We start from the raw sequence: 20,851 nt of genomic DNA on the forward strand, positions 1-20,851 counted from the left end.
AATCCAAATGTTATTACCCAAGTGTGTGAAATCTCATTGCTTCCTTCCTTCCTTTGTCATGGGCTGTGTGACCACGTCTCTGCAGCAGGTAGGAAGTGAACTGATCCCAGCCCTGCCTTTCTGCATGGCAGCTGGAATGGCCCTCCAGTTCCCTACCGTCTCCACCGTCCACCACTCCCTCACCTCCCTCCTGGGCTACTTCATTCAGTAGCTATAGACTTAGAGACTGAGGCTCTGATATATCGAGCACCTACTATGTGCCCAGCACTTTGCTGTGCAGTCAGGATACAGCTGTAAACCAGGGAGTCATGGTCCCTCTCTTCAAGCTGTGTACAGTCTCATAGTTCATGAGGGTAATCTTTTTTTTTTTTTTTTTTTTTTTTTTTTTGGTTTTTAAGGCCACACCCACAGCATACGGAGGTTCCCAGGTTAGGGGTAAAATCAGAGCTGCAGCTGCCAGCCTGCACCACAGCCACAGCAACTTGGGATCCGAACCACGTCTGTGGCCTGCACCACAGCTCACGGCAACACCAGAACCTTGACCCACTGCGCGTGGCCAGGGATCGAACCCTAGTCCTCCTGCATACTAATCGGGTTCATTTCTGCTGAGCCACAGAGGAAACTCCCAAGGGTAAGGAATTAACGAGTAAATGAAGGCATTGCAGCAGGAGTCTCCAATACTGTAATCTTTATTTTTACTTTATTTTAAAAACTACATTATTGGAGTTCCTGCTGTGGCATGGTGGGTTAATGATCCAGCTTGTCTCTCTTGAGGTGCTGGTTTGATTCCCAGCCCAACATAGTGGGTTAAGAATCCAGCATTGCTGCAGCTGTGGCATAAGTTGCAGCTGCAGCTCAGATTCCATCCCTGGCCCGGGAACTTCCATATGCTGCAGTTGTAGCCAAAAAAAGGAAAAAAGAAAACACACGCACGCGTGCACGCGCACACACACATTATCACTTATGGCTTCCTTTTATTTTATTTTATTTTAATTTTTGTCTTTTCTAGGTCCGCTCCCATGGCATATGGAGGTTCCCAGGCTAGGGGTTGAATTGGAGCTGCAGCCGCTGGCCTATGCCAGAGCCACAGCAACGCAGGATCTGAGCCACGTCTGCGACCTACACCCCAGCTTACAGCAACGCCAGATCCTTAACCCACTGAGTGAGGCCAGGGATCGAACTTGCAACCTCATGGTTCCTAGTCAGATTCGTTAACACTGAGCCATGATGGGAAATCCATTTACGGCTTCCTTTAATAAACACTAAATAAACTAGCTTTCTATCTTAATTGTGAATTGATCTACACATATTGACCTTGACAAGCAACTAGTATGGGGTCTGTGGACCCCCACGGGGCTCTGAATATCTGAAAATCCTGAAACTGTGTGCACATCTTTTACGACAATTTGCCCCCAACCCTCACCAGTCGGATATCCTCAGACCCCCTGTTATCAATCCTAGGGAGGTGAATATATTGGAAATGGTTCACCAAGAGGGGAGGAATGAGGAGTTAGTTGACTACTTGCACTTATTTTGAATAATCAAGAAACAGTATAGCTAGATAGAAAGGGCATGGACCAAGAAGGCTGCAGCTCACATCCTGAGCTTAGCATTGCCGCTGAACGCAGGACCCTGAGAAAATTACATCATTTCACAGGGGCGGCAAGGAAGATGTGCATGTAAACTGAGTTTGAGAGGAAAGCATGCAAGAAACCTAAATCCTAGTTCTGACTCTGTCTCTAAGAACTTTCGGCAGGTTCTTCCCCATCTATGTGCTGCACACTCTTCATCTGTAAAATGTAAAGTTAATCCAGTAACTTCTACTCTTACTTACTGAGTCAAGGAGGGCTTAGTGGACCCTCTCCACATATAAGTGCACATATCCATGTAGTCACAAAAGTTTTACACTCAATTCCAGGATTTTCAGGAACTCTTGAGCCCTGTAAGGGACCCATAGACTCCATATTATGAACCATTGAAATATAAAACCCCTAGAGTCCCTTTCAGCTTCCAACTACTAAAAGTATAGGTGGTGATCAGGCCAACTGAAATAAAAATGCACAATAGTACCTAGAAAGTGATGAAAACAAAGGCTTTGAGCTGTCATTATTTGTAGGTGATATGATTGCTTTAGAAATCTGTGACTGGGGGAGTTTTCACTGTGGCGCAGTGGGTTAATGATTCGGCTTGTCTCTGTGGAGACACTGGTTCAATCCCCAGCCTGGCGCAGTGGGTAAAGATCCAGGATTGCTGCAACTGTGGTGTAGTTCACAGCTCTAGCTAAGATTCAGTCCCTGGCCTGAGAACTTCTGTATATTGCAAGTGCAACAAAAAAAAAAAAGCAAAGATTTTGAGTTCAGACAAATTTGGTTTTAATCTCCACCACTGACACCAGCTGGATAAACTTCTTTGACTTAATTAACATCTTTGAGCCTCAGTTTCAACATCTATAAATTGGGAATATCATACCTTTCATATGGTTGTTGCAAGAACAAAATTAGATAGTTCAATAAAGTTCTTACATATAAAAATGTCAAAAATAGGAGTTATGGGACAGTGGATTAAGAATCTGACTACAGTGACTTGGATCACTGCAGAGATGCATGTTCAATCCCCAGTCCAGCACAGTGGGTTAAATGATCTGGCATTGCCACAACTGCAGCATAAGTTGCAGCTGCAGCTTGGATTCCTGGCCCGGGAACTTCCATATGCTGTGGGTGGGGCCATTTTTACAAAGTCCAAAATTGGAGTTCCCGTCATGGCATAGTGGTTAACTAATCAGACTAGGAACCATGAGGTTCAGGTTCGATCCCTGGCCTTGCTCAGTGGGTTAAGGATCCGGTGTTGCTGTGAGCTATGGTGTAGGTTGCAGACAAGGCTCGGAACGTGCATTGCTGTGGCTCTGGTGTAGGCCAATGGCTACAGCTCTGATTAGACCCCTAGCCTGGGAACCTCCACACACTGCAAAAGCAGCCCTAGAAAAGGCAAAAAAAAGACCAAAATAATAATGATAATAATAATAATAAATTTAAAAATTAAAAAGTCCAAAATATTAGGTTGAACTATAGGAAACTGGTAATTTGTTCATTTGCGCAACTGCTAGTTCCATATATTTCAAACTAATTAATAGAAATTTAACAAAAGATATTACTTTGATAGCTGATCACTTAGTAAATATTTATTCTGTGTTTACTAGGTGCTAACATATTCCAAGAGTCAATTATTGTCTTTCAAATCAAAGCAGACCTGTGCTACCTTAGAGTCAGTGACCAGCAGATGTACACCAACCTCATACCATCCTGGGTAAACTATTTTCCCTTCTGTCCTTGGGCCTTGTCCCTACATCCATGCTAATACAGGATAACTACAAATGTGTTTAGCCAATCTGGGAGTCTTGATCTTTTACTTAAGTTTAACCCATTTACATTTATTGTTTTTACCACCGTATCTGACATACATGAGTTATTCCTGCCATTGTGATTTGTGTTTTCTATTTAATGTGTTCTCCCTTTGTGAAATTCATTTGAAATTGATTCAAGCCTTTGTGGATGCTGTGATCTATTACAAGGAACTTTCAAGTCAAGGGAGCAGATATTATCACTGCTCCCTTAAAATAATCATTCTTCTTTTTCCTTCCATGAACACCTTTTGCCGTCTTCTCAATCCAGCTTCCCTGCACCAGAGGCACCAAAGGATGCCAGGCACAAGGAGAAACTTAGTTGAATCTCCATTACCAGTGAGGAGGCAATTTGGAGGACACTGTTCTTGATGTCCTCCTAAAAATAAAGACTCAGCATTGCCATTGCAGTTGACATTTACAGTTTACAAAGTGCTCTTTCCAAGCATCCATCTTATTTGAGCTTCACAAAAAAACCTTGGAAGTGGTTGTTATTACCTTTTTCAATTTCACAAAAGGAAATTGAGATTCAAAATGTTAAAAGTGACTTGCCAAAGATCAAATGCCCGATAAATGGCACAGCTGGGGAATGAGCCAATTCAAATCTATTTGCTGTTATCCCCCTTAATTCTCAGAATTATGGAAGTAATGGCATCAGGACATGTCGACTCTTGAAATATACAAAACCAAAGTTAAATTATTTATTATTACTCAAGAAAGACACTTCTATCAAATGAGTTTCATTCATTCTTATCCTTTCTTTCACCCTATCACATTCTGTCTGCTTATATGCCAGAAGCTGGAAAGTTATCCTGGAACCCTCCCTCTTTCTAACCCCCTATATCCAATCAGTCACCAATCTAACTAAATCAATCTCCTAAATATCCCTTAAATAGACCTACTTTCTTCCTTCCTCCCTGATGCTACCCTAACCCTAACCAGCATCATTTCTCATCTCTAGCCTGCAGCAGCCTCCAACTTGGCCTCCCATAGCCAGCCTTGCTTTTCCCACTCATTTTCTTTTTTTTTTCTTTCTTTCTTTCTTTTTCTTTCTTTCATTCATTCGTTTGTTCTTCCTTCCTTTTAATTTTCAATTTTATTTTTTATTAGAGTATAGTTGATTCATGGTGTTGTGTCAGTTTCTGCTGTATAGCATATCGACCCAGGCATGCATATATATATATATATTCTTTTTCTCATACCATCTTCCATCATATTTTACCCCCAGAAATTGGATATATTTCCTTGTGCTGTACTATCTGGCATCTTAATAAGATCTAAATATGACCACGGAACTACTCTTCTCAAATCCCTCCAGTGTTTGCCCCATCACCATAAGAATAAAGTCCAAAATCTTTAACTTGACTCTCAAGAGACTTGCATAATCCAGCTCCTAAAGATCTCTCCAGCTCTGTAAGGCATTGATTTTCTTCTCCTACCACAGTGGACTTCGGCCAGCACATCAAACCTGCTCCCTCCCACCTCAGGGCCTTCTCTCTTCCTCCCTTTGCTCCCACAACACACCCCTTCAGCCAGCCAACTCTGTGTCCTGACTCCTCCCCCAGGAAGCTTCCCTGACCACCACCACTCAGTCTATGTTAGGGGTCCTGTCCAAGCTCCCAGTAGTACCCGGTATTTCCACTCTCTTCTACTCACTATATTTGTCATTAATATCTCTCTCTACCCCCAATGTCACCCCTTGCTTGTGAGATCTGAAGGAGGAATGCCTTCTGTCCTGCCATCCTTACATTACCAGTGCCAGCCTCCTTGCTGACCCACTTGGGAGCTATGTAAGGGCTAGTGAATAAACAGATGATATGAATGGGAAAAAAGAAAGAAAAAGAGAGGAAGGGAAGGAGAGAAAAGAGGGGGAGGAAGAAAAAGTAAAAGAAGATAAGGTTTATTGCGGTAGAAAATATGTGTCATCTTCTTATGATGATTCTTCAGAACAGTTTTGGAGACCACTGGTAATATGTGTCTCTTTTATTGCGATGAGGCCGTCCTCTTGACCATGATTATGTTTGCATATCTGGGCTGAAATACTTCATTTTCCTTGAGGTGTAATCTAAAGTGACTCTAAAAATAGTGGAAGTGCCACACACTTTGCATGAATTATCCTATCAAATGTTTTCCCATTTAATTATCCCATGGAACTTACTGCTTCTGTTTGAAAATAAGGAATCGGAGGCAAATAAGTGGTAGCGGAGGGTCACAAACACTTGTCTTCCCAGCTCCACTGCCCATGCCTTCAACCCCTACATGATCCTTATGGTGATGGGGTTTGTCTGGCAAAGGTGGGGGCAGAGGTACATCCATGAGGATTTTTTTTGTGCCACTGAGGAGTGAATGGATGGAAGAAATTTAAGAACCTCAGCCCCAAACCCTGGAGTTTTCTGTCTATATGATGGATATAGTTCTGCACAACTGGCTGAACCAGTTCATAAAAATGGTCTTTGCAAGATGAAGATGAAATGAAGGTTTCACAAGTCCTCGTATCTATTCCAACATGAGGATGACAGCCCTGTAGCTCCCTCCTGATGGACAAGACCACTGATGCCCTTGCCCCCACTCCAGTGATGTTGACCCATCTCCAAGTTCAAAGGCCTGCATTTCTGGCTGCTTCTCTTGACTTCTATGTTGCAACACACTGAATCCTGTTCTTTTGATATTTCGAGGAGGAGCCAGTGACAGGCCCCCCTGGAAAGCAGGACCGATCTGTAGGTCGACAGCTTTTACCTGGTCCTTCTGCATGCAGTGCTTTAAGCAACATATGTCTATTTGATGCTACAGAGGACCAATAGAATAATGGCTGCTTGCATTGTAATTATTAGCAGTAGAAGTAGGGAAAGGATCCATTTATTGAGCATTTACCATTGTGTATGGTGCCTTGTAAGAACTCAGAAAATACTAACTAGTATCTCATTCCATCCTTACACACCCCAAGGAAATGCTGTTATCATTCCCATTTTATAGATGCAAAAGCCCTGACTCAGAGAGGTTAAGTAACTGGCCCACCCTCCCAAAGCCATGTGAAGATACAAGATAGTATGACTTCAAAGACCTTGTCCCTTTTTTTTTTTAAGGTGATACAAAAACATAGTGAAAAAATTAATAAACAATGTGAGAGAATATATGATAAAAGCGAACTTCCTCCTCTCACCCAACCCTTTACCTCCCAGTCCCCTTTCCCAGAGGCAACCACTCTTACCAATATCTTGGGTGTTTTTCCAGAGAGACTCATAGCCTCTCCAAGTTTATATGGAAGCATAAATGAAAACATACAATGAATGTGCCAGTATCTTTATATCGGTGTTCTCCATGTTGCATTTTAAATTTAACAATGTATCTTAAAGATCATTTCCCATTGGTCCTTTTAGTATCTAACCCCCCCTTAATTACTGCCTCCACTCTATTCCACTGCATGGATGTGCCATAGTTGATATAGTAGTACCCTATCAATGGATACTCAGATTTTCCTAATCTGTATATGTGTGAGGATGTTCCTTCTATCTTATCTGCTGGAGAAAGTCCTAAAAATTGAATTGCCAGGCCAAAGGTCTGTGCATTTTCAACTTTGGTATAGATATTGTCACGCTGCCATTCAAAGAGGCTGTACAGAGCTGCGGCAGAAACTGTGTGTTTCCCAAAGCCTTACCTCAGGAAGTACCATCCAGCTCTGAACAATCCTTCGTCCTCACACTCCTAACTCTAAATAATGCTCATTCCTGCCTCTGAGGTGTGGGCATTCGATCTGGGGGAATCACCAGGACACAGAAGGCCAGCTTACCCCCTGGCTTACAGAGGTCGGTGAATTTGTGCATATGACTTGCTGGTGCGGGAGAAAGCCCATCAGTTTGACTCCTGGGTGGTGTTCTCCGTAGGGACAGACTGCAAATTAGCAGTTCAGGAGATGTAAAGAAGTTGGTTGTTTTGCATGTGTTTTTTTGTTTGTTTGTTTGTTTGTTTGTTTGTTTTTAATGCACAGTTGGGTTAAGGTTTTAGTCTTCTGTTTGTATTGTGGGGGTGATATTTTGCTGTTCTTTTAAGATGTGGAGGACTTGGGATTTGTTTTTAAATGAGGTTGGAGGGAGATGGGAAATAAGGTTGGCTCCATTAGAGATTTTGTGGGTGTTCGAACTGAAAACAGCCCAGAGTTCACAGGCTGGGTGCTGTTTTCTTTCATATTTAGTGGTAATACACTTTTAAGTGCAAATACACATGATTAAAAAATAATAATTTAAATGACATTCAAATAGGGAAGAAAAAATACCCCATGCAAAATCTGTCTCCCTCCTACTATTGACTTCTGATATTCCTCCTAAGATGCAACCAGTGATACCCATTCCTTCCAGAATATTCTCCGCACTTAACATGTGCAGAATGTATGCATTTGCACCTTCCTTTTTCTACCTAATGATATATCTTGGAGCTCACTTCCTACCTGTGAATGGAGACATGCCTCATATTTTAAATGAAGCATTCATTGCAGATGGGTTAGATTTCAAATGACATTAGAACAGCAAGATGTTGGATCCTGGATGATTAGCCTACGTGACACCCTACTATGACTTCTCTTTCGCATGGTTCTAGGTGGGTTCTCTCTCTCCCACTCCTACCCCCATCACACTTACTATTCCCAGTGGTCAACCTCAAAAAGTGGCAAGATGTTTGCTCAACCTCTATGTCATTTCTCTGGCCCCTTTGGAAGCAGAGGTCAGGAGTTCCCATTGTGGCTCAGCAGGTTAAGAACCCAACTAGTATCCATGAGGATGCAGGTTCAATCCCTGCCTCACTCAGAAGTTTAAGGATTGAGCATTGCTGCAAGCTGTGGTATAGGTCTCAGATGCAGCTGAGATCTCACATTGCTGTGGTTGTGGTATAGGCTGGCAGCTCCAGCTCCAATTCAACCCCTAGCCTGGGATCTTCCATATGCCACAGATACGGCCCGAAAAAGAAAAAAGAAACAAAGAAAGCAAAAGTATCTTCTGCCCAGCTAAGTTATCAGTAGCTGCTCAGGGGGATCTCAGGGACACTGGGATACAGGGAGTAGGTCTGGTCCCAGAGCCAGGAGGGTCAGACTCAGGACCTCCACTGCACAATGATGATGCAATGTAAGCACATGTGTGGTTAACAGATAGTAGTTGCATTGCCAAGCATTAAAAGCAGCGGGTGAAATTCATTTTTGTCATAATTTTGCTTAATCCAGTATACACAAAACATTATCCTTTTGATATGTAGTCACTATCAGGAAATTATTGGAATATTTAACATTCTTTTTTTCCTCCTGGTCTTTGAGACCCCTGTGGATTTCACTCTTACATCACATCTCAATGGAGTCAGTCACAATTCAGGGGTTCAGTGGCCACCTGCAGCTAGTGGCTGCCCTATTGGGCAATAGCTGTAGACACCCCAACTGTGACTAATCCCTACTGAATGAGCCCCCCTTGCTTCTCCAGGCCTGGGTTTCCTAATTTTTGAATGGAGGAGCTGCACAACCTTTGGGCTTTTAATGGCTCCTCTTCATCCTAACATCCACAGACTTTCGGTGGATGGGCAAGCCAGGACAAGTGGAAAGCCATGGGCAAGCCAGGACAAGTGGGTCTCCCTATGGCAGCTTAATTTCCACACCTGTAACATGGGACAATCCAACCTTCCCTGGCTCAGGATGAGGATGGCAGTTACGGCAGCAGGTGAGGATGTTCTTTGCAGGAGTGGGCATCATCTCATGGGATTAGGCATCATCTAGGACGAGGATTAACTGCTGAGTGCCCAGGACCCCCTTGCTTAGAGCCAGGGCTTCCCTCTCAGTTTATTTCCCTGAACCTCAGTCACCTTGTCCTCCTGTAAGACAGGCATTAAAACGACACTTCCTACAGTCCCTGTCGGGATGAAGTAAGACACCCAGGCAGAGGGCTCAGTGCCAGGCTTAGCACACAGCACACGCTCAGTCACTAGAAACTGCTATTGTTACCATCCCGCCAGATGCAGACGTGGACCCAGGCTGGGGGGCGGGGGAGGGGCGTGCCCAAGGTCACATGAGAGAGACGACCATAGCAGACACTGCCCTATTTTGGCTCCCTCCTTTTCCCTGGCAGGCATCCCCGAAAGTCAGCTGCGAATTTCCTCACAGTAAAGGTAAATGAAATAAATACACCCCAAACCACTGAACTACTCCAAAGAGGCCTGGGTCCAAGTACGGTTTCCATGGTGCGTGCTCTGGCATTCACAGGCTTGTGATGTGTTGAAAAACCCGGCTCAGTAGGGCGGAGGCTGGGTTGGCAGGATACCCCACCCCCGTCTCCCTGAGTTCAGTGCCTTGTGCCAGGACTGGCGTGAGATTCCTCTGTGTGATTTCAAGCATAGGACCCCTGCTAGATGGCACGTGACGTTACCTTTGGAGAGGCTCTGGCGGAGTAGAAAGTGCGCTGGATTCAAAGCCAGGAAGCCCACCTCATTACATATTATATAACAATCACAGGAAGCCATTTCTTCTGAGCACTCGCTCCAGGTTGTGGCCAAAACCCTTGCACTATTTTATTTACTCCTCCCAGTTACGCAGGGAGGGAGCCATTACTGCATGAGCCCATTTTACAGATAAGGAAACTGAGACTCTGAGAAAAGAAAGAACTCACCCAGAAACACACAGATAGAGCCAGAAAAGGGTCTTTAAAATCTTCCCTGTGGCAGAGGGTGGTCAGCTGTCCCGGGAGGCCCAGGATTGAGGAAGCTTCTGAATACTGGACATTCTCCAGGCAGGACACGTAGGTCTTCCTCTAGCAGCTTAGTGCATCCTTTGGGGATGTGGATCCTGGTCAGGATGCCAATGAAAATACGGCAGCAGATGAAGATGTGTTTGGGGAAGGGAGAAAGGGATAGTATTGAGGGACTGTTCTTAGGGTTAGGATTAACCTGGTAAAGATTCAGAATCCACTGGTTTAGAGGGAGCACTTGCTCTCCCCGACCCACCCCACCCTCACAGACCCCTCTCAGCAGGCACTGAATACCACTGCCTCTCCTAAGCCCAGCTCTTCCCTTTCCTTTCAAAGATCAAGTTATCTTTCGAGGTCCTACGTCTGAGAAATGGTATTTCAGTTTCCCAAGCACCGGCCAAAAGCCCCCTCTGACTTAGAAATCAAGAGAGGGAGAGAGAGAGAGAGAGAGAGAAAGGCTGGGCGTGGCCTGGGAGGGATGGGTGTTGCTATGTTTCTTTTTTCTTAAGCCAAGTCCCAGCCCTAGCCTTTGGTGAGCTCTGGCCCAAGCCAGCGTGGAGAAGAAGAGAGCTGGGAGACCCCACCTCCCCAGGAGCTCACTGTCAAGTCCCTTCTTTAATTAAAGAACGAAGCCTAGTGCCAAACGTGGATGCCCAGGAAAGATCTGGAGGTCCCAGCTGTCTCTGCCATCAACTAAACAAAGAATACCCTGGGTTTGGTACCGGGAAGAAGTAGGACTCAGGGAGAGTGAAGGAAGCAGGAGTGGTAGGGGGTGGACCAATTGTCCCCAGTGAGGAAGGACATAGTGGTTCTGGGTGATTTTTCTCTGCACACCAGAACCCCAGGAGCAAGATGCTGAAAGCCCTCAGCCTGTCAGGACACGGGCCACACACGCTCACACACACAGCAGAGAAATGACACAGCACGAGGGCGATGCATGAATACACAGAGAGAAACACACACACACATACCAGTGATGCCAGATGGAGAAGACAGCCCGGGCTGGGTCCGGGTATTCATGACTCCCTCACCCACACAGAGGGGCTGGCAGGCTTACGTAAGGCAGGCTGCAGAGAGAGGCTGAACTTGCTAATCACCACTTCCCTCTGAGGGGGGGTCCAGGAGGTAGTGCCTCCTTCTCAGGGGGTGGTCTACGCCCACCTTATGCTCTCAGAGGCAGCAGGAGTTTATCAGCCACCTCTGCCCTGGGGTGACCCAAGGAAGCTGCTGAAAGGGAAACAGAGGGTCGTCACTTTGTTGGTAGTGGCAGATGGGGGCTCCCTCCTGATGCTAAGGAGGATGCTGGCAGCAAGGGGTGCCAGGGTGGAGAGGAAGCAGGGGGATAGGAGAGGAAAGGGAGGGATTCTCTGCTGCCCCACCCACCCCCAACTCTGCTCACAACCCACAGATCACGTGCCCCATCCAGGTACATAAGACACGCTTCCATGACTGCCCACTGTGTACAAGCCACAGGTGGCCATGTCTCACTGGGGCCGCAGCATCTCCAGACGGCCTCCTTGTCTGTCTTTGGTACCCTAGCCATTTCTCCAAGCCTGGGGTTGCTGGTGGAAGTTGCGAAAATAACCAGATTATAAAGTTTCAAAAACTAGAGCATAAATGTAAAAGCTCAGGCTTAAGAGTGGAGCAGAATTGAATTCAAATCCTCCCTTCACCACCATCCTCCTTGACCTTGGGCAAGTCAAGGGTGACTGTGAAGGTCAAAAGAGAAAAAAAATACACATTAAGAATGTACATGCTGGAGTTCCTGTTGTGGTACAGCGGAACGAGTCTGACTAGGAAACATGAGGTTATGGGTTCAATCTCTGGCCTTGCTCAGTGGGTTAAGGATCTGACATTGCTGTAAGCTGTGGTTTAGGTCGCAGATGCAGCTCAAATCCCATGTTGCTGTGGCTCTGATGAAGGCTGACAGCTGTAGCTCCAATTAGACCCCTAGCCTGGGAACCTCCATATGCCGTGGGTGAGGCCCTATAAAGCAAAAAAAAAAAAAAAAAAAAAAAAGAATGTACATGCTCACACATCATGGTAAATCAACTATGTTTCAATTAAGTAAAACTTTTAAACAACAAAAAAAAGGAATGTACATGCTCAATAAATGCCCACTATGTTTAGCCTTTTGGGCTTCTTATAGTCGTTTGTAGTCATTGAACAAATATTCGTTGAGTACCTGCTGTGTGTTTATCTAACCCAGGGGGACACCCGCTTCCTAATGTCTCTCTGCTCGGAGGCTGAAGATGTCTTCCAAGAATTTATGATACCAATTTTGGTTTACAATGGTTTGGAACATGGCCACATATGTCCTTTTGAACCTGGAATTAGTCAATAATTACAAAAATGGTCATAGAGGCCGGTTGACATCCTTCATCAGTGGTTCCACAGAAAGTGGCATCATTCTCTTCTGGTGGGTTTCTTGTGGGGGCTTTGGGAGTGGCCAGAATGGAGAGCCCAAAGGTCTTTGTTGGCCGAGCTCCTAACATAAGGATGGGAAATGTTGCAAAATGCAGAGAGCCAAAGGCTGTGGGGCGGGTTGGAATGGTGACTTCTTGAGATGGGAAAGAGGTGACAGGTCTTAATGGTTCTCACCATTGATTTCTGGGACTGACTGCCAGTGGTTTCCCTGAGGAGCCCCGCTTTCACAGGGCTTTGATCATGGAGATGACACCAGGCAGTATGCAGCTACCTGGGAAGGTATTCCCCTTGCAGAAGAAGGATTTTGTGTCTTTGTTGGCTTCAACACCCCAGAGCATCTTATGGCTAGACGTCTCAGTCGGCTGCGTTTGCCATCTTAGTGGTGAAGGTGGTGTTGGGCACCCACGTCCATCTCTCTTGCGTAATGCTTTTCCTCCCCTCCCATGTTCCTTCTCTGCAGCTCAGAAAGCCCCGATTGGCTCTGCATCTAACGGTCTGGCGACACCTAGGGGATAGTCCCCACTAGCATGCATCACTTCTAGACACATCCACCAGACGCTTTCTCCTCCCCGGTCCGCCTGACCTGTTGCTTTGGGACACGATCCCCCTCACCCCCCACTTGCCCTGACGTCTGTCTGACCAACCATCATTTCCTTAGAGAACAAGAAAGGAGGCAGTCGCAGGAAATCATGCCACCAACAGCCCAACAGCAATGAGCGCGTGATGCTGCATTGACGTCAAAGGCAGAGACAACCAAGACCTGGAGCAGCTCCCTCTCCAGACTCCCTGCCGCCCCAGCCCCTGGCTCCTTCTCTCAGCACAGCCTGAAGCCTGGCTTCTCCTGGTGAAATTGTCTCCGCTTGACGTATCCAAAGGTCTTCAGACCCTTGGACACCAGACACTATGGAGAACCACATGTTCAGCGTTCAGCAGATCCAGCCCAATGTCATTTCTGTCCGCCTCTTCAAGCGCAAAGTGGGGGGCCTGGGATTCCTGGTGAAGGAAAGGGTGAGCAAGCCGCCCGTGATCATCTCCGACTTGATTCGAGGGGGTGCCGCAGAGCAGAGTGGCCTCATCCAGGCTGGGGACATCATTCTTGCGGTCAACGGCCAGCCCTTGGTGGACCTGAGCTATGACAGCGCCCTGGAGGTGCTCAGAGGTATCGCCTCCGAGACCCATGTGGTCCTTATTCTGAGGGGCCCTGAGGGCTTCACCACGCACCTGGAGACCACCTTCACCGGGGATGGGACCCCCAAGACCATCCGGGTGACACGGCCCCTGGCTCCCCCCACCGCAGCAGTTGATTTGTCCCACCAATCAGCAGCAGGCAAAGAGCAGACCGTGGTGGTGGATGGGGCCACAGGTCCTGGCAATGGGCCACAGCACATACCAGACCATGGGCAGGAAGCTGGCTCCCTCTCCCACACCAATGGCTTGGCTCCCAGGCCCCCAAGCCAGGACCCTGCCAAGAAAAGTGCTGCGGTCACCCTCCAGGGCAGCGGGGAGAACAATAAACTGCTCAAAGAGATAGAGCCCGTGCTGAATCTTCTCAGCAGTGGGAGCAAAGGGATCAACCGAGGGGAACCTGCCAAGGCGGAGACAAAGGACGTGGAAATACAGGTGGACAGGTAAGCCCCACAGGTGTGTGTATGTGTGTTGTATGCAAGCATGCATTGCAATTGAGTCTCACAGCCCAGAAGCCAACCTGCGTGTCTCCAACATCTGTACAGGTACACCCGCTCAGCCACTCTTGCCTCTTTCCCTGAAAATGACCCTTGCAAGAGTGGAATGAGCATAATGGCTAGCACATATCTCTTGCCCATGAAACCCAGAGCTCATAATCATGGTAGCTGAGGTCACGTCTTCCAGCAACCCCACACAGTGGAGATTTTTGCAATCCTTACTTCACAGTGTGAAGACTGAGGCTCAGAGAGGAGGGGCCTTTCTGGAGGTTACTGGTGATGTGAAGCACATGGGCAAAGCAGACCTGGGCATGGATGGATGCAGAGGCTCTAGGGAGAGAGAGAGAAAGAGCTTAGTTCTGGGCAACCCTCACTCAAACTAGCTTTCCTGGTTATGGCCAGTCCAGGGCAAGGAAGCTTTGAAACAGAGGAAATGGAGGTAAAGTAGAGAATTGGCCCTAACTCCCCAAAACACTGGGTTTGCTCGAATTATGTGGGAGCCAAGGCTAGCACTTGAAGAACCGGGTACCAGCCCCTCCACATGTGTCAGGATGACATTTTCTAATTCTCTGAAGAAAGAGACCTAGCAACACAGGGGGCGAGTCTAGCTCCTTCTTTGGGGAGGAATCAGTAGCTAGGGCAGGTGGTTGGAGAATAATCAGGAGATGTGTGAGAGAGAAGGAAAGTCTCTCTCTGCCTTTTTGTACGCCCATCTAAAGTCTAGCACGGACTGTACAGCCTGCAATGTTCCTAGGCACACCCTTCTTACCCACAGAGGGAGGCTCAGATCTGGGGCCCCTAGAAATCCAGGCCAAGATTTCCCAACCCCTCCTCAAGGACCCCTGAATGTTCCAAGAGCATTTAGAGGTCACCAGGAAGCCCCTTGGGGGCCTGAATGAAAGTAGCTCCCCAGGCCCCTGAATCTATTCACTTAACAAATGTTCATGGAGGACCTACTGTGTATTCTGGGCACCCGGAGAAGAGCGATGAATAGACAAGTCCTCTGACCTTGGGATTAAATGAATTAGATAAACCCCCTGACCTTGAGAAGCTTACAGTGCAGTAGGGAAGACAAAGAATCAACAAGATGTAAAGCATGCAGAGCGTTAGTCATCCATGCTAAGTGGATAAATAGAGCAGGGAAGGGGTTAAGAAGTATTGGGGAGGGTGACATTTCAGACAGGACGCTGGTGGGCCTCCTGAGAAAGCGACATTGGAAGACCCAGAGGAGGTGAGGGGGAACCTCGCAGCTTCCAGGGGAGGGTCATCCCAGGCAGAGGGAATGGCAGGTGGTCCTGAGGTGCCAGACATGCTGAGGAAACTGCATGGAATCCAGTCTTCCTTCCTGGTGGGGCAGCCCCTGAAGTGCCCATCAGCGGGCCCCTCAGTCTATGACAGGCCACCCCTGCATCCTGGGGCTTTTCTAACATCTTATACCTGGGCAGAAACTGAGCCAATGCCATCACCACCCTGAGTAGGAAGGTGGGGGTGCTGTCGGAAGACCAGGCAGAGAGGAGACCACGATCCCCTGTGGCCTGTCCAGCCCCTGCCCTCCCACCCACTCCTCTCTTCTATAAATTCCCTGCAGGCACCTTGGGATCTCCCCCACACCTTTGGTCCTGTCTCCCCAGAAGATAGCGAGTCCTGGCCCCAGTACACAGGGAACAGTGTGACCTTCTTGGTGGGGCAGATATTTGGGGGCCCCTGAAACCTGATGTCCATTTCCAGAGCCAGGTCTTAGAGGTTCTTCTGGTGATGGGAGGCCCGGCGCCTGACTTTCCCACAGCTGGCACAGAAGCCCCTCCCCACCCCAGGCTAGAACCTGGCCCTCGCCACTTCCTAAGGGTCCCTACAGTGACACACCCAGTGGAAATGGCATGTTAGCCTTGAGGTAGCTTCTAGGCAGCCACCAGCCCCCTGTGGTTCACTCTGATCTTGAGGCAGCTGTAGAATTCAGAATTCAGAACCAGTAGCTGGTCTTGTTTTCCTGGAGGCAATGGAAATGCCTGTCCTTGGGGGCTCCTGGGCTCCCCCTCCCAATCCTATCTGTGCCTCCCTCACCCTCGCCACCACCTTTCCCAGGAGGGACAGCGAGACACCAGCTGGGGCCATCTCACCTTGCCTGGTAGCTGCACCCCAGATTTCCTGTCCCACACGCTTGGTTCTGATTCTTGAGTGGGCATGGGGTGTGAGCCTCAGAAACCTGGGGGCTCTGTGTCAGTCCCACCCCAGTCCCCAGAGTCTGAATCTCCATGTAAGGGTGACGTCCCTCCCGTCATGGGAATCTGGCCTGTCCATCCCAGGAACTGACAGTCCAGGACATAGAGGTAGGCACAGGACACCAGGAGGGGTGGGGGCTTTGCGTGCAGCCATTGGGCAGGGGGCACACGAGCCTGCATTCAGTGTTACTCATCCTCAGAACCAGGAGGGGGTGAGATGGCCCAGTGTAAAGACCTTTAACGGGAGCTACCTGGGTAGCCAGCCATACCACCTCGGGAGAGCAGCCTTCGTGTCCCTGAGAATGAGGGAAGGACTGGCCAGTTTGCCGTGGGGTCCTGCTCACACAGACCTATGTTCCCAACTCGGGGGGTTACACCTGAGCTCTCAGCTGCCCTCAACCTCAGGGTCCTCCCTCCTGGGACCCTGGCATCAACCTTACAGGCAGTATGATTATTTGACCAAAAGCAGCAGAAAAGGAGTTTCCATTGTGGCTCAGCAGTAACAAACCCAACTAGTATCCATGAGAATATGGGTTTGATCCCTGGCCTCACTCAGTGGGTTAAGGATGCAGCATTGCCATGAGCTGTGGTGTAGGTCACAGACACGGCTTGGACCCCTTGTTGCTGTGGCTGTGGCCAACAGCTGCAGCCCCAATTCAACCGCTAGCCTGGGAACTTCTACATGCCAAAGGTGTCCTTAAAAAAAAAAAAAAAAAAAAGGCAACAGAAAAACCTGCTTTGGTAGAGGTACAGTTTGGGAGAAAGTGACCCCAGGTGAACACACACCTCCATGAAACCCACCAAGACGAATTGTTCTAAAGATGAGTAACACTGAGTGCAGGCACATGTGCCCCCTGCCCAATGGCTGCACACAAAGCCCCCACCCCTCTATCTTGTGTGTGTGTGTGTGTGTCTTTTTGCCTTTTCTAGGGCCGCTCCCGCAGCATATGGAGGTTCCCAGGCTAGGGGTCCAATCAGAGCTGTAGCCACTGGCCTACGCCAGAGCCACAGCAACGCGGGATCTGAGCCGCGTCTGCAACCTACACCACAGCTCACGGCAACGCCAGATCCTCAACCCACTGAGCAAGGGCAGGGATCGAACCCACAACCTCATGGTTCCTAGTCAGATTTGTTAACCACTGAGCCATGACGAGAACTCCAACCCCTCTCTATTTTTTAACAAATATTTGTGATGCCCCCTTCACTAACCAGAAGCTTGCTCATGGATCCTACAACCAACCCACACTTTACGCTTTTTAAATCAATATTAATTCCCTAACTATAAAACGAAGGAGGAAAAGCATAAACCTAATTTACAATAAAAGAGCCTATAGTTTAACATATGAGTGCACAGGCCTGGCTCCAGTGGAATGTCAGATGTTTGCACCTAAAGATAGAATTGCTGCAAACATGATGGCGTCGAATGCAGACTGACACAGGTGTGCTGTGCTGGCAACTCAAATGCCACCTGCAGCGTCGCCTTGGTGATGCGGTTTTCCAAAAGGGTGAAGGATTCCTGATAAAACAGTGTCCTCTCTTTGATTTACCCAGTAGTTGCCTGCATGGAAAGTTCAGCGTAATTTAAAACCAAATTTATATATAAGCCTAAATTGAGATCTTGGCTGAGAAATGCACGCATGTTCTCTTTTTGTTTAATCTACATGAATGTCCCAATGTTTGCACAGCAGTCAGGACCCTGCTTCCTTGAGTGGGTTTGTCCCGGGTCTTGTAGGATGTCTCTCACCCTCGATGCTGCCTCCCTCCCACAGTGATGCAAGGGGTGCTCATCATCTTCATAACAACCACAAAAGCCCCCTGCCCCCGACAGGTTGCCAAGCTGTCTGCTAGTGGCTGAAATAAATGTCTCTTAGGAATTGATGTCCCAAGTCAGGGATCTGAAGCCCAGAGGTAGCATGTTCTTCAGGGCCCATCTCAGGGCCACTGGCCTGAGAGGACTCAAGCCCCTTGGAGCATATGGCTGCCTGGAAACTACTTGAGCTTCTAGGACCCTCTCCATCCAGGCTGCTTTTTGGAGTGAGGTCGGACTGGCATCGTGGATGCTGGATGACAGTGAGGCCAGCCCCCTGCCAAGCCCAGAGCCTCACATCTGGGTCACACTCAGCATCCCTGGCTCCTGGCTCCAAGCAGAGACCGGGACATCACTGGTTCTCAGCAGCGACCTTGACTCTTCTGTTCTCCTGACCTCATTTTCTTCCTTCCATCCTTCTTTCATCTTGGATGTGCACTTATTTCCCTGCTCCATTTCTGTCCTGGGGCACCCCTAGTCCTGTTGTTTGGGGTGCTGGCCCTTATTTGAAGGGAGAAGTGATGGGGACTTTCATCCCAGGGGGAGAGGTGGCCCTGGCAGGTGGTGGCAGCAGTGGAGGGCGTGTCAGGAAGGGAGGCAGTGAAGTCCGGGACCTTCTGTACTTGGGAGCGGTCTCTTTAAAATGCTGCATGTCAGAGGATATCCAGGTTGCTCAGCTTGCTGCCCTGAAGGAGGGTTCTAAAGAGGCCAAGGTCCCCGGTCCAGCATCCATCTGGACTAGCCGGTCAGCTCGCCTTGTGCTCTGATAACTTATCCACTTGCAGGGCGCTTGGTTACTTACAAGAGTACCTTCCCAACAGTCACTTCTTCAGAGCTTGTGTGAATTCAGCTCCCTAAGCAGGACCTGTGGTTTTAGCCCCCATTTACAGAAGAAAGAACTAAAGCTCAGAGAGGTGAAGCAATTTGTCCAGGGTCACACAGCACCAGCCACAGGCTTCTGTCCTGGTTCTACCTAGAAATTTCACAGTAAACGTCTAGAGTTAAAGAGATACCAGACAAGAGACTGTGGCTGGAGGAGTGAAAGTCAACTACAACCCTAGAGAATCAGCTTAATCTGAGGAGGGAACATCCTTCTATGACAAGTCTTGTCATCGAAAATGCTAGTCAGCCTCTGCTAAGCATGTCAGGTGGGCCTGGCCCCAGACTACGGTCTTTACATCAAGGAATTCACTTCCTCCTCCTCTCATCCCATTTTCCTGATAAGGCAACTGAGGCTCAGAGAGGTACTGTCACTTGTGCCAGGTCACACAGCCAGCAAGTGGAAAGCCAGAACTTGACCCTAAACCCGTGCTCTTGACCCCTCCTTTAACTTTGCAGATGGCACTCCTGGCCACAGTGCCATTGACCACTAGTCATCAAATCTCTGAGGACATCAGAATATTTTCTCAGTCCGAAGGAGAAACCAAGGCCACTAAAGACAGGTCCCTGGAGACCTGACCCCAGACAGCCCCTGACAGCATTCTTTCCAAGACTGTCTGCCTTACAAATCCGTTCCTGGGCTGCCCTTGATGTGCCTCATAGCTTTGAATCACTCCAGTGGCATGTTTCACTACAGGATTGACTCAGTAACTCTGCCATCACGCTGAATCTCAGAGCAACTTTTCATTCTCACCCTGACCATCCGAGACTGAGTGGCTTCTCCAGGATCAGGGGACAGAGGTCCTGTTGAGAACAGTTATTACTCCTGCACCTGTCCTCTTCCCATCCATGTCCCTGCCACCTTGTCCGGTGGGCACCCAGCCCCTCATTCTGAAGAAGAGCTATGGAAATAAGCCCCACCTCACCCCAACTGCAAAGTGCATGTAACCAGAGGGCTTGTCACCATCTGGTGATATTTATGGAGCAGCTAGTCTGCTCAGATACTGTCCTCAGAGCTGAGGATCCACTGACGGCCCATGGTAGAGTCATAGCACAGACAAGAAAAGAGTAATAAACAGAGACACACAATCATTTTAGATAGTAATACCTGCTATGAAGGAAATAACATGGTGAAGAAAAGTGGCTTGAGATTGGGTAGCATTTTAGATGGGAAATTTGGGGAAGCCTTCCTGAAGAGGAGACATTTACGGCAAGGCCAGAAAGTGTGAACCATGTGAAATCTGGTAAGGGTACAGCAGGAGCAAAGGCCCTGAGGCAGGAGTGAGGTTGATGTTCAAGGAACTGAAAGGAAAGCTGTGGAGCTTGTGTGGGGACTAGGAGAGTGGTGGGCAGTGAGGTCAGACGCATGGGCAGGGGTCATCAACCATCCCGCCACCATGCTACACCTGCCCCTGCCCCACCCACTCATCATAGCAGCCGCTGTCCCTATGGCTACTGTAACACATGACCACGCACTTGGTGCCTTAAGGTGGCACATGTTTATTCCCTGACACTCTGGAGGTCTGGAGTCGGCAGGCTCTAAAAGAGAATCTGTTTCCTCGCCTTTCCCAGCTTCTAGAGCTGCAGCCCTCACCATCCTTGGTTTGTGGCCCCATCTTCCTTCTTCAAAGCTAGCAGCACACCCTTTGGCTTCCGTGGTCACATGGCCTTCCTCTTCTGTGGTCAGAGCTCCCTCTGCTTCCTTCTTAGAAAGGCAGCTATGATAACAT

At 48.2% G+C, this 20,851-nt stretch overlaps 1 protein-coding gene across 6 annotated transcripts in view; it reads left to right on the plus strand.

Moving 5' to 3' along the window:
- NOS1 (nitric oxide synthase 1) overlaps nt 1-20,851 on the plus strand; it is a 186,400-nt gene that overhangs the window by 75,887 nt on the left and 89,662 nt on the right. For 3 of the 6 annotated variants that reach the window (XM_021072695.1, XM_021072696.1, XM_021072699.1), the window contains exon 2: nt 12,995-14,162. In XM_021072695.1, coding sequence (XP_020928354.1) covers nt 13,438-14,162 — 725 coding nt within the window. In that variant the 5' untranslated portion in view covers nt 12,995-13,437. The remainder of the gene's footprint in view (nt 1-12,994; nt 14,163-20,851) is intronic. The other 3 variants (XM_021072697.1, XM_021072698.1, XM_021072700.1) reach the window with 1 other exon arrangement.

The sequence above is a fragment of the Sus scrofa genome, chromosome 14, assembly GCF_000003025.6.
Source record: "Sus scrofa isolate TJ Tabasco breed Duroc chromosome 14, Sscrofa11.1, whole genome shotgun sequence".
Taxonomy (NCBI): domain Eukaryota; kingdom Metazoa; phylum Chordata; class Mammalia; order Artiodactyla; family Suidae; genus Sus; species Sus scrofa.